The sequence below is a fragment of the Rattus norvegicus genome, chromosome 19, assembly GCF_036323735.1.
Source record: "Rattus norvegicus strain BN/NHsdMcwi chromosome 19, GRCr8, whole genome shotgun sequence".
Taxonomy (NCBI): Eukaryota; Metazoa; Chordata; class Mammalia; order Rodentia; family Muridae; genus Rattus; species Rattus norvegicus.
In genome coordinates, this window is record NC_086037.1 from 56,626,125 (window position 1) to 56,639,802 (window position 13,678).

Below are 13,678 nucleotides of genomic sequence, written 5' to 3' on the forward strand. Positions count from 1 at the left end.
TTTGTTTGTTTGACACTTCTTGTTTTGATGACCTTGACATTTTTGAGGTGTATTGGGTCAGGGAGTTTGTAGAATGCCCCCTCCCCCATTCTTACTCACTTGACATTTTTCTCATGGTTACTTTGGGGTCATAGTTTTGATGAGGAAGCCACAGAGGTAAAATGCCATTCTTTTTACATCATACTAGGGCACATACCGTCAGCGTGGCTCACTGCCGTTGATAATGGACTCTGGTCTCCTGACAGGCTGTGCTCTACCGCTGTGAAACTCCTCCTTCCCCACCAGTTTGCTCTTTGGAAGGAAGCCAGTGGACACTGGCCCCCATTGAGAAGTGTCTGTCCGGTTGTGCTGCTCCTCCTTTAGGAGCTCCCATCTAAATTACTTGGCATTTACTTTCCAGATGAGAGAATTTGCCTCTTCACTTACATATCTCAGTCACTTCTGTGGGCCCATGAATGGTGCTTGAACAAAGTCTCTTGTGTCCTGGACTGGCCCTGATGTTGCTAGGTAGCCAAGGATGACCTTGAACTCCTGATCTTCCTGCTGCTACCTCCCAAATGCTGGGATTACAGATTGCTGGGAGCTCGGGGTCTCTGGAAGAACAGCCAGTGCTCTTAACCACTACATCTTTGCTGCTCCTATTTTCTAAGTTTTCTTGGGTTCATTTGTTAGTTATGCTGGACTTTTTTTTTTTTTTGCACTAAACACTTTTTAAATTACGGCGAAAATATAAATAACCCCAAACCAGTCATATTTATCAGTGTTTTGTGGTTCTATTGAACTCATCCCAATAATTCAAGAAATTCCTCCCATCTCAAAATCCTTAGTCACATACACACACAAAATGCCTTTTCCCTTCTTAGGTAATAGATTCTAGAGGTTAGATTGAGGATGAATTTGAGGGTCATATTCATTGCACACAGAGAGGCTTAGGTTTTGCCCTGGCTGTTCTTGGAGACAAAGACCAGTCTTCACTCAGTATGTCACCCATGCAACTCTCAGAAAACCTGTCCCAGACACCGGTCATTCCCTCAGAGGCAGATGATTCACTCCTCAGCAGCCTGGGCGGCAGGCACAGTGCAGCCTTTTCTCCCTCACAGGGCGGCATGCCTGAACTCCACCCTGGTTTGGCCTTTCTGGGCTAGCATGGTACCAATTTCCCATCCCCACCTTTAGAAATCCCTTTGCTTAATTTAAGGATCATCTTTCTCTGCCCATGGAAATAGCTACAAAAGAAAGGACCAGAGATCCAAGTTCCCGAATGAACAGTCTTCTGACACCCAGATTCCAGGAATTATTACACTAAGAAATTCTCGCAAGTAGTCAAGAAGCCACAGGCTATGGACAATGAAACTTGAGCACCTGCATGTTCAGTAGTGGGTATCAGTTAAACAGGTCATGGCTGGTCACTGCTCTAGTTGGCACCGGGAACCTGGGAGAGAGGGGCCTAAAAATGAGGTGGAGTAAAGTCTCAAGCAATAGCCAACTTTATTGTGAGCATAGGACCATTCATACTCTGAGGGTCAAGAGAAGTCACCCACGAGAGGAAAGCGTAAAATCCAGAACAAGCCGTATGTGGCAAAAGCATGTTTTTCCATAGGGGGATATGAATAACGACAGTTGCAGTGAATTCCTAACCGCCATACGGGAAGCGCTGGAGAACACATTCCAAGAAAACCCCATGTTGTGAAGGAACAGAGATCACGGGACTCTTGTCTTGTTCACTTGGAATTTTCTCACAGGGTCTCAGAGAACTCCTCACGCAGCTTCACGGACTGTGCATTCCAACAACGAGAACACCAGACCTCGGGATCTGAGCATGGAACAGCCTGGCAGGGAAACACACAGTTTCTTTAACAGGAGAAAAAGCAAGTAAGCTCTCACACTTGCACAAAGTTGACATTCACATCATGCATTTGTGCTGGGAAAAGTGACCGAGGAGTAACAAGAAAGGACCACCTGTGGTTATGTCGAAGGCGGGCATGGGAAGTTGGTACCACACTACCTCAGAAAGGGAGTCTCTTCTGTCTTTTCTCAGTCTTCACTGACACGTTCACTCTATTTTCCAGACAAGGTTTCCTCTGTGTAGCCCTGGCTGTCCTGGAACTTGCTCTGTAGACCAGGCTGGCCTCGAACTCTGATATCCACTTGCTTCTGCCTCCAGAGTGCTGGGATCAAATGCACGTGCATGCAAACCACCATTGTCTGGCTTTTTGTTTATTCTATTGAAGTGGAAAATAGTTTGGGCAACTATAACTATTTTTAAAGTTTCTTAGATTAATTTTACTTTATGTCTATGAGTGTTTTGTCTGAATGTGTATGTGCACCACAGAATTCAGAGGAAGGTGTTCGATCCCCTGGAACTAGAGTTAGGGGTGATTGTGAACGTTATGTGGGTACTGGAAATCGAACCTGGTCCTCTACAAGAGCACCAAATGCTCTTAACTGTTGAGCCATTTCTCTTAAGAATAATTATTTTATTTTGCGACTTTATTTTTTAACTTTTACTTATGAGAGTGAGAATGCTTGGAGCTGATGTTGAGAGAAGTCTGATGTGGGTACTGGGAACTCAGGTTCTCTGGAAGAGCGGCAAATGCTCTTAACCACTGTGTCTGTCCCGCTCCTGTTTTCTAATCTCTCTTGAGTTCATTTACTATTTATGTTGGTTTTTTTTTCAGTAAGCACTTTTTAAATTATGGCATAATATAAATAATCCATTTTCATCAGTGCTAAACATACATTTCAGTGGCATTAAACACATTCATAAGCTCTGTGGGATCGATCCTGGAGAGGTGACTCAGTCAGTGTGTGTTGTGCAAGCATGAGGATCTGAGTTCAAATCCCCACACCTGCTCCAGGCAGTTCATAACACATGGGCACCCACACGTACATACCTGAAAATAATAATTAAAAATAAATCTTTTAAAATTTACACTTGAAAACATGATGCTAAGTGAAACAAGCAAAGCACAACAGAAGACAGTGTATGATGTCACCTAGTGTATGATGTCACCTACACAGTGTATGATGTCACCTAGATAGTGTATGATGTCACCTAGATAGTGTATGATGTCACCTACATGGTATATGATGTCACCTAGATAGTGTATGATGTCACCTAGATAGTGTATGATGTCACCTAGATAGTGTATGATGTCACCTAGATAGTGTATGATGTCACCTAGATAGTGTATGATGTCACCTAGTGTATGATGTCACCTACACGGTATATGTCACCTAGATAGTGTATGATGTCACCTAGTGTATGATGTCACCTACACAGTATATGATGTCACCTAGACAAACTGTATGTCACCTAGACAAACTGTATGATGTCACCTAGACAAACTGTATGATGTCACCTAGACAGTGTATGCTGTCACCTAAACAACGTATGATGTCACTTACACTGGGAGCCAAATAGACAAAGCCAAAGGGACAGAAAGTGCAGAGGTCATTGCCAGGAGCTAAAGAGATGGAGTAGCTCTTGCTTAATGAGCTCAGAGCTTCTGTTCAGGATGATGGAAATATCTGGAAATGGAGAGTGGTGGTGGTGGTGGTGGTGGTGGTGATGGTGTGTGTGTGTGTGTGTGTGTGTGTGTGTGTGTGTGTGTGTGTGTGTGTGATTCAAGTTGGAACACATATTCGACTCAAGTCCTCTGCAAGGGCAGTACATGCTCTTAACTGCTGAGCTACCTCCCCAGCCTCTCCAAGTGTAATGTGTATATTTTGCCTGCATGGATCTCTGTGCATATCATGTGTGCCTAGTGCCCATGCTTCAGACCCCACGGAACTGGTGGTGCAGATGACTGTGAGTCACTGTGTGGGTGCTGTGACTCAAACACAGGTCCACTGGAAGAGCAGCCAGTGCTCTTGACCACCGAGGCATCTCTCCAGCCCCACACCTGAGAAAGCAGAGGATTGGACCCCAAGTGTAACTTTTTTGTTTGTTTTTTGAGAAAGGGTTTCTCTGTGTAGCCCTGGCTGTCCTGGAACTCTCTTTATAGACTAGGCTGGCCTCCAACTCACAGAGATCTGCCTGCCTCTGCCACCCCAGTGCTGGGGTGAAAGGTGTGTGCCATCTCACCTGGCTTCCAAGTGTAACTTTCTAAGGACAATTTCTTTTTGCTCTTGTTTCCTTTCCCTCTTCCTTCCTTCCTTCCTTCTTTCTCTGTTTTGTTTTTGAGACAGGGTCAAGTCTTACTATATAACCCTGGCTGGCTTGGAATTTGGAATTTGATATGTATATCAGGCCGGCCTCTTACTCTCAGAGATCCAACTGCCCATCTGCTGGTGCAGGATGTCTGATCACACAGTGAACCCCGAGACTGTGTTATTACTGAAAAGCCTGTTTCTACTTGTGCTGTGGCTCACTCTTAGCACACACCGGTAATCCCTCTGCCTGAAATACTCACATACCTTTAGTACTCAACTTTAATTCCAAATAATGAAGGTAAAGCTAGTTTGTAGAAGGAAGCATCCCATCTGACAGTAATGTCTAATTGAGAGGCAGAGTTTTGAGGTTTGGTCGATTGCTATGTATTGTGAGGTAGCCAGGCCTGCAGTTAGAAGAGTTGATGGGGTGACCCCTGGTAATGGTCAAAGCCAGATAAAATAACCATAGTCTGAGTCTCATTTATTTGTAAGTTAGTCAGGCATAAGCTTAAATTGTTTCTACTGGGGGCTGGAGAGATGGCTCAGCAGTTAAGAGCACTGACTGCTCTTCCAGAGGTCCTGAGTGCAAATCCCAGCAACCACATGGTGGCTCACAACCATCTGTAATGAGATCTGATGCCCTCTTCTGGTGTGTCTGAAGACAGCTACAGTGTATATAATAAATAAATAAATGTCTTAAAAAATTGTTACTAATACATACAAAGTGACGAATCAGAGAAAGATTTCTTTGAAAGAAAGTCTCTCAGGAGAAGAGAGACTGAAGGGAAGCTACTTAACAGAGAGAGGGAAAGAAGGAGGCAGTTTTACCAGGGGAGTTTTATAGAGACAGGTTGAAGAGAGAAGCCAGAGAATGAGAAGGAGCCAGAAGGTAGTTTGAAGTCAAGCTGAAGTGGAAGTTTTTGGGTTTGTTAGGTGATACAGACTCACGTGGTGTTTTGCTGAGGTAAGACCCGTGGGAGGACATGTGACGTTTGGAGAGTATTGACAGTTACAGTGGGCTTCACAGCTTACTTTGCAATGCTTTGTTGGGCTTGTGTCTTCCTCTGCGCTGATCTTCACTTTGTTGAGAGAGGCAGCAGAGAACTTTTTCCATCGCCTCTCTGGTCCTGGTCACTGCCTCGGGACTCATGCCATTTTGCAGTGGAGGCCTGGCAGTTTCTGCTGGATTGTGCCACTGCTGCTGATTCGTGTTTGCTATCTGACACTACTGAACTGTACTGTTGGTATCCTGACAAATAGAGATTGAAATTGCCCCAAGAAACTACTTCTTTTTTTTTTTTAAGACTTATTTATTTTGTGCACGTGAGTACAGTGTAGCTGTCTTCAGACACACCAGAAGAGGATATTAGATCCTATTACATATGGTTGTGAGCCACCATGTGGTTGCTGGGAATTGAACTCAGAACTTTTGGAAGAGCAGTCAGTGCTCTTAACCACTGAGCCATCTCTCCAGCCCAAGAAACTACTTCTAAACAAGTCCGCATCCCCTTGTCCTGTTTAGGGGTGTCAAAGCATTTAAAAACCCTCATTAAAAATAGGTTTTAAAGGGTTGGGGAATTTAGCTCAGTGGTAGAGCGCTTGCCTAGCAAGCGCAAGGCCCTGGGTTTGGTCCCCAGCTCCAAAAAAAAAAAAAAAAAAATAGGTTTTAAAGAAAATCCAAGCCTACCTCAAGCAGAACAATTCAGGAGAGGCAGAGAGAGAGAGAGAGAGAGAGAGAGAGAGAGAGAGAGAGAGAGGGGGGGGGAAGCTAAATTAACCAGTTAGCAGGGAGAGGAGTTTTTTTTTTTTGGTTCTTTTTTTCGGAGCTGGGGATCGAACCCAGGGCCTTGCGCTTCCTAGGTAAGCGCTCTACCACTGAGCTAAATCCCCAGCCCTGGGAGAGGAGTTTTGAGCCAGAACAGCTGAGTTGAACCAGCCAGCCAGAGTTCAGAAAGGGTGAGCTTCTTCAGTAGCAAGTCTCAGAGGCTGAAAACATTCTAGACCTAGATTTGATTGTACAGAGGCTAGAAGCTTCCAGGACTAGACCTAGGCTAGCAGACAGAGGCAGTAAGCTTCGGAGACAACAATTACTACAGAATAAAAGTTACATTTATAATCAGTCTCTGCTTTAAAATAGTTTGTTTTTTTTGGCCTCAGATTTTCTATGTAGCTGAGGATGACCGTAAATTCCTAATACTCCCATTTTCTGAATGCTGGGATAACAGAAGTGTAACATCACAGTCAGATAATTTTGAGCAAGTTTTGAGAGAATTGAAATGACTGATTTCTAAAAGCTGCAGGCTGCCCTGGGAAGAACCCACCAATCTGCTGGGACCCAGTCTAAGGGTCTTCCCCTCAGGGCAGACACTGAGGAAGACTAGGAATGTAATGAGCAGTGAGCCACAGAACATGGATTCCACAAGCCAACCCTCCTCACTCCTAACCAGGCAAGGGAAGAAAGAAGCAGTTTCTCTGGGCAGACCCCCAGAGCACTGACCGCTGGCCTCCTACCCTTCTACAACAAACCCTGGGGGGCCACAGCCACCTCCAGGAATGTCTCCCACCTTCAGTGACCCTGACAGTGGAATTTCGTTCTTCACTGGAAATAATCCCCAGGGCATTGAAACTCTGAACTCAGAAATGGAGCCAATGAACTGAATTGTATACATTCTCTGAATAATTAAAGGGCCTAAAACAGCAGCTGCAGCATGGGGGTCACTGGTCCTCAAAGCCACAGTGTCATGTTCTCAGTGAGGGCAGATCACCAGGCACCTCCTTCAGAGGCTCTGTGATGTTGCCCAAGGCCAAGGGTCTTCCCCAGGAAGGGGATAGGGTGCTGGGAAAGTCTTGATCCTCCCAAGGAATGAGACTGCTTTGTGAAAACAGGAAGGAACTCAACGTAGGGAGGAAGGTCTGTATTTTGGCCAGAACCCATGGTGCTTGTCAGCCTTGACCTCCAGTATCAGGGCAGGATGGGGTGGGGCTGGCCTGGGTTTTGGTCTCTGTGTGAACTTCTGCCTGGTATCTTATTTTCAGAGGGTATTTTCTTCCCCTTCTGTCAGCTGAGTTTTTCATAAATCACCCAGGTCTCTCAGCAGTGCAGGGGGCTCCATCCCTGATGTACTCTGATAACACAGGACAGGATGGCCCAGGTCGGAATCAATGCAGCGTCTGCTTCACCAGGAACCATTAGGACACAGTGAGCATGGGCTGGCATGGCGACAGGAAACACTCTCAGAATCGTATTTGATTCAGGTTCTGTTTATACTGCCCTGTGGCGCCCTGTACTTTCCACTTCTTGTGCCCTGTGTTTAATGATGGCCTAATTGAGGGGAGACTAATGAGGACCAGAGGCATCCCTGGGTGACCTCTAGCAAGTTCTTCAAATAACCCTCAAGGTTTAACCAAGGGAACGACCTGTGGAAGATTCTAGAAAGCTGCACATTTCCCAGAGTGCTGGTTACGCAGGGCATCCTGCATCTCTGGAGTGGCAACTTTGTGAATGTGAGGGAGATAGATCCTCATGGAGGACACAGACATGCCCGGTGCTTTCCGCTTGGCCTGCTGGGAGTGGAGGAGGAGTGGCAGCGGTTTCCTGAGGAGGCAGCTTTGCAATAGGAGCTCCGAGAGTGTATGAGATCAGGGGTCTCCCTGGGCAGAAAGCCAGTCTAGGGAGTGGCTTTCCTCTCAGAGTCCAGTGGCCTGAGCCCTACCATGTGTGCGTAGAAAAGCTAAGCCTTATGGGAAAGCTAAGCCTTATGGGAAAGGCTGGGTCAAGTCTGGCTCTGCCTGCTCCAGGTGTGATCTGGGCAATGGTCACACAACTAAGCTGGTGAGGATCCCCCACCCTGGTCTTTTTCAAAGCCACAGACAGTAGCTGGTGCAGCAGAAGTTTCTGGAACTCAAAACTGGACAGTCTAGTCTGCTCCTGGGATGGTCTTTATCTTCCCAAATCATTGTAGAGCTTATCCAAGTCACTCAGACGATGTTCGCTCAGAGGCAGGCAGACAGGTTTTTTGCTTTTGCTTTTTTGTATTAGAGGGTTGACATACGCAGTGAGGGCCATGTATGCTGAGAAAGAGGAGTGGGGGTAGGGGGTGGAGTGGAGCCTTTCTCAGGACCAGGCATTCTATTTCAAAGCCTTGAAAATACATCCCTTCCCTGACAAAACACCACCCTGTAAAAGCCATCTAGAAATAACTAGGTAAGCAGAGAAAGAGCTAACACGATAGTTCCACACGGCATTATTCAAAATAAAACACGTTTCCTAAATGGCCAAGACCAGAAGGTCAATAAAATAAATTATGTATGTATTGCTTAAAAACTGAGTTTTGATCAGAGGTTTGAGGCCACTCTCGGCTCTGATACATAGTGAGACCTTGTCTTAAAAAACTGAGAGTTAGAGATCTAGCTCGAGGACAACGCTTGCTTGCTCAGCATACCTGAGAAGCTGGGATGGATGCCCACCTCCACAAAAAGAACAAGACTGCCGAGTGGGTATGGGAGCACAGGCCTTTAGTCCCAGCACTTGGAAGGCAGAGGCAGGTGGATCTCTTTGAGAGTTCAAGACCAGTCTGGTCTACATAGTGAGTTCTAAGACAGTCAGGGCTACACAGAGAAACCCTGTCTTGAAAAACCAAAAATAAAATAAAAAATAAAAAACACCAAGACTGTCAAAATGGCATATGGTGGTGTAGTCTGACAGAATCCCTCAGTGGCCCCCACACAAACACTGAGTACCTGTGACCACTGGGCATTTTCTGTCTCTGGCTTCAAAAGTGGTTTTGAGGAACTGCAAACTTTCATTTGTGTGTGTGTGTGTGTGTGTGTATGTGGTGTGTGGTATGTGTGTGATGTGTGTAGTGTGGTGTGATGTGTATGTGTGTGGTGTAATGTGTATGCGTGTGATGTGTATGTGTGTGGTGTGATGTGTATGTGTGTTGTGTGTGTTTTGTGTATGTGTATGTGGTGTGTGGTATGTGTGTGGTGTGATGTGTATGTGTGTGGTGTGATGTGTATGTGTGTGGTGTGTATGTGGTCTGTGGTGTGTGAGTTGGCAACTGAACCCAGAGCCTTCCTTACAAATAAAAGCCAGGCCAGCGCTGTGCTATTGAGATATACTATACTACCAATGATGCATTTTTTTAACCTCAGTTTTTTTAGAAGAATTATTTATGTATGTGAGTACACTGTAGCTGTCTTCATGCACACCAGAAGAGGGCATCAGATCCCATTACAGATGGTTGTGAGGCACCATGTGGTTGCTGGGAATTGAACTCAGGACCTCTGGAAGAGCAGTCAGTGCTCTTAACCACTGAGCCATCTCTCCAGCCCCGCCTCTCAGCAATTTAATTTTAATGTATTGTTTTAAAAACCATCACTGGAGATGGTTCTCTTCTACCAGATGGGTTCCAGGGATCTAACTCAGTTCTTCAGTCTTAAGAAGAGCTTTTACCTGCTGAGCCATCTCACCAGCCTATAATTTTAATGCATTAAATGTTTAATATCGTGCTTGCCGAGATGCATACACAGAGAGGTTAGAGGGCAACTTTCAGGCTCTTTCCAATGTAAGCTCTGTGAATTGAACTCAAGTTGTCAGGATTGGACAGCAAGCCCTTCACCTCCTGAGCCATCTCACTGGCCCTGATGTATTAAAGTCTAAATAGAGGGCAGGAGAGATGGCTCAAGAGGTTAAGAGCACTTGATGCTTTCCCAGAAGACCTGGGCTCAGTTCACAACACCCAAATGGCATCTCAAAACTATCTGTAACTCCAGTTCCAGGGTTTCTAACACCCTTATGGTGACATGACAGACAAAACAGCAATGCACATGAAGTAAAAATAAATAACTAAAAATATAAATAACCACCACGTGTGATTGGTGTGGCCTGTATTATGTCACATAAGGACAGCAGACCCCAATTGTATTAAAAGGAAAAAAATGTCCTAAAGTTTATAGACTTTTTGTTGCTGCAAGATAATGTGATTTATATTCTTTAATTTTTTTTTTCAGTTTTTCTTGGGCAGGGGACGGGTTGCTGGGGACTGAATCTAGATCCTCAAGAATGCTACTGACCAGAGCTACACCCCCAGGCCCTTGTCTTCAAAGTTTCAATGAACAGATTCCTCTTATAATCAGAATAGCACAGCAGTAGGACAGGCAGCAGGAGAAAAGGCAGGAAGCTCAGGCTGGCCCCGCACCAGCCAAGAGCATTAGAACCCACGCACTGCTCATGTGACAAGGGGGCTGGCATCTGGTGGTTGGGTCACTCTCCAAATGGCAGGGCAACCTAGCAGACTCACTACACACTCAGCTTAGCTGGTGCACACACACAGGTCAGGCCTGGGAAGCAGGCAAGAGATACAAGCAGCAAAACTAAAATTCCCCGCCAGTGCAGCTGATGACAAAATGCTTTGCCGCCGGATTGGCAACAGAAGGTTAAGACCAACCCCCGGAGCTGAGGACTGAACCCAGGGCCTTGAGCTTGCTAGGCAAGCGCTCTACCACTGAGCTAAATCCCCAACCCCATAGCAGCTTCTTTAAGTTCCTGAGAACTAAGGAGGCTTCAGCTTAGCTCTTTGCTGTGACTCCAAGGATTTAGGAAAGGACCAATTCTTCTTGTGGGTGAGTCTCAGTGGATGTAGGAGGGACCAGGGATGGCTGGTTCGACTCACTGTGGTTTTGCTAATGTGGCAGGAGTTTAAGATGGTGGACTATCAGGGGTTGGGGATTTAGCTCAGTGGTAGAGCGCTTGCCTAGCAAGCGCAAGGCCCTGGGTTCAGTCCCCAGCCCCTGAAAAAAAAAAAAAAGAAAAAAAAAAAAAGATGGTGGACTATCAAGATGGTGAGATGTAATTTTCTCAAATATATAGCTGAAGACTTTGAAATATTTTATACAGGTAGGAAGGGCGTAAGGCCACAGGTAGTGTTTCTCAAACACTGGTGTACCTAAAAATCCCCTGGTTGCACACACAATCATTTCCAAGATGGGTTGGATGGTAGTAATACACACATGGGGGAAGGAAGACTGAAGCCCAGTAACCCAGGGTTAGCACGAGTAGCCTACTTAGTATCCTGTCTCTTAAGCAAAAACCCAGAAACCCAAACCACAAAACCAATCTCTACCCAGAGACTCTTCAATGCACCCCTTCATTTCACAGACGCAGAAATGGGGTCAAAAGAGGCAGAGGGCTTGACAGTCGAGCTAAGTTTAAATCTAGGTGTGTTTGCATATCAGAGTCCCCCTGGATGTAAAGTTTAAGGGGTGAGTTATACAAAAGTGAGGTGTATGTGGGTTTTCTCCAAGCTAACCAATTCTCCCAACATCAACTGGATATCCATTGATCTGATTCCATTCTGACCCTAACTATCCAGTAAGGCCTTGGTCCCACAAGACTGTCCCCAATGCCAATCAGAAGTGTGATGTCCAGTCTATGCACTTTCTGCCCAGCTGACTGCAAATCTGGGGGCTCCCATGACCCCTTTCCCTATTGTTTGGTAATTTTCTAGAACTTATAAGCTCAGGAAACTTACAACAGAGTTTATTACATAGAATGCAAATAAAGAACCAAACAAAAAAGTAGGTAAGGGCTTGGTAAGGTCATCAGCACCAGAGTCTCTCCTGGAACACCTAGGAGTGCAACACTCTCAGCGTGTGGATGGGCACCAATCTCTAGCACCTTGTTTATGGTTTTTAATGTTGATCTCATTACTTTGTTAGGACTGCACTGATCACTAGTCACTGGTGACTGCCCTTGATCCAAGGGGAGGTACTTTCTCTTGTCTGGAGATAAAGAAGGGTTCAAAGTTCCAACTCTCCAATCACATGGGCCTTCCATTAGCATGCAGAAGGGGGCAAATTCCAAGGTTTTCAGGAACTCTTGTTACAGGAATGTAATAACCAAATACTGTTTTGTTTTGCTTGTTATGCCACTAGGGCCATTCTTTGCTGGCTGTGTGTGTTCATAAACACCTCTTGCTTTGAACAGACTAACTAAGCCCCTCCTGTGGCCAGTTGTTTGCAGCTGGCTCTGTCACACAGTAGACCATGTTGGTTTAAGAAGGACGAGAGTGGTGTATCTAGACTATGGGACATTCCCTTGCTTGAATCTCACATTCAGAAATCCCATGATGATGTTACATGGCAGGGCCATAAGAGACCTTTTAACTGCAGTAAGAGGGGTAGTCTGGGGGGCTGGGGATTTAGCTCAGTGGTAGAGCGCTTACCTAGGAAGCGCAAGGCCCTGGGTTCGGTCCCCAGCTCCGAAAAAAAAAAAAAAGAACCAAAAAAAAAAAAAAAAAAAAAGAGGGGTAGTCTGAGATGACACCTTCCGACACCCAGAATTTTAAAATGCCTTCAAATGAGGCATGGTGATATACACCTGTAATCCTGGTATTTGATGGGTGGATGCCAATGGATCCAGAGTCCAAAGTCAGAGAGTTCCAGGCCTGCTGGGAGTTATAGGAAATTGTACCTCAATAAACAAAGGCAGGAGCTGTAGCTAAGCCAGTAGAGTGCTAGCCTGGCATGCATGCAATCCTAGGTTTGATGAGTATGCCCCATATAAACTGGATATAGTGGCACATAACTATAATTCTAGCACATGGGAGGTGGAGATGAGGTATCAGAAGTTCAAAGTCACCCTCAGCTACATAGCAAGTTCAAGGCTGGCCTAGGCTACAGGAGACCCTGTCTTAAACAATACACAATAAACCCAAACACAAGTAGAAAAGAACAAAAAACATCTTCCATTGGTTGGTCAGTTTCACAGGGCAATTGTGTTCAGTGGGGAAGGGGGCACAGCTTCTTGCCCTCCTATATAGGACTGGGACAAAGGACAGCAACATTCCTGTCCCCTCAGTCAGTTAAGCTATTCCTCCTACTGAGAGAGGGCACCCACTCAAGCCTCAGGTCATACTGGTGGCCTAGGGGCCTGGGGACAGCTTGGGACACCCGGTAGGGTTTGAATATAGACCATTCCATACATAACTTCTGCTAGAAAAACTGGACAGACTGTGATTCATGCTGGCATCTGCAAATCTGAAATTCATTTTTCCAGGTCAGGGACCATTTATTTTGCATCTAACAAGCCAGGGCCTGCTACAGCATCTTTCTAACATATGGGCTGTTGATGACCTATCTCTGTACATCTGTCAGGGCTGTCAGCAAGGGGAGGCCAACTTGGCAGGATTCACACCACCGACTAGCACAAGTTCTAACACAGCTGTTCTGGGAAGGGGCTCTCGGCCTGGCCCGGTCTCCTCAGCACCCCCAGTCAGCCCTAAACTTTCTCTCTCTCTCTCTCTCTCTCTCTCTCTCTCTCTCTCTCTCTCTCTCTGTGTGTGTGTGTGTGTAAGCGCATGTGCACGCACACTCACGTGTACAATCATGCTGTGGAGAGGCTAAAGGTTGACATTTGACATCTTCCTCAGCTTCTTCCCACCTTATTTTTTGAGACAGCCTCACTGAACTTGCCAACTTAAGACTGCATAGCCACTGGGCTCCAGAGAGTGTTTGACCTTCA

General features: G+C 45.8%; 1 protein-coding gene across 1 annotated transcript in view; it reads right to left on the reverse strand.

The window, feature by feature from the left end:
• Window positions 1-1,471: 1,471 nt before the first annotated feature.
• The window catches only part of Cfdp1 (craniofacial development protein 1), a 105,504-nt gene continuing 93,297 nt past the window's right edge, over window positions 1,472-13,678 (reverse strand). The window contains exon 7 of the mRNA XM_039097633.2: window positions 1,472-1,829. Coding sequence (XP_038953561.1) covers window positions 1,769-1,829 — 61 coding nt within the window. The 3' untranslated portion in view covers window positions 1,472-1,768. The remainder of the gene's footprint in view (window positions 1,830-13,678) is intronic.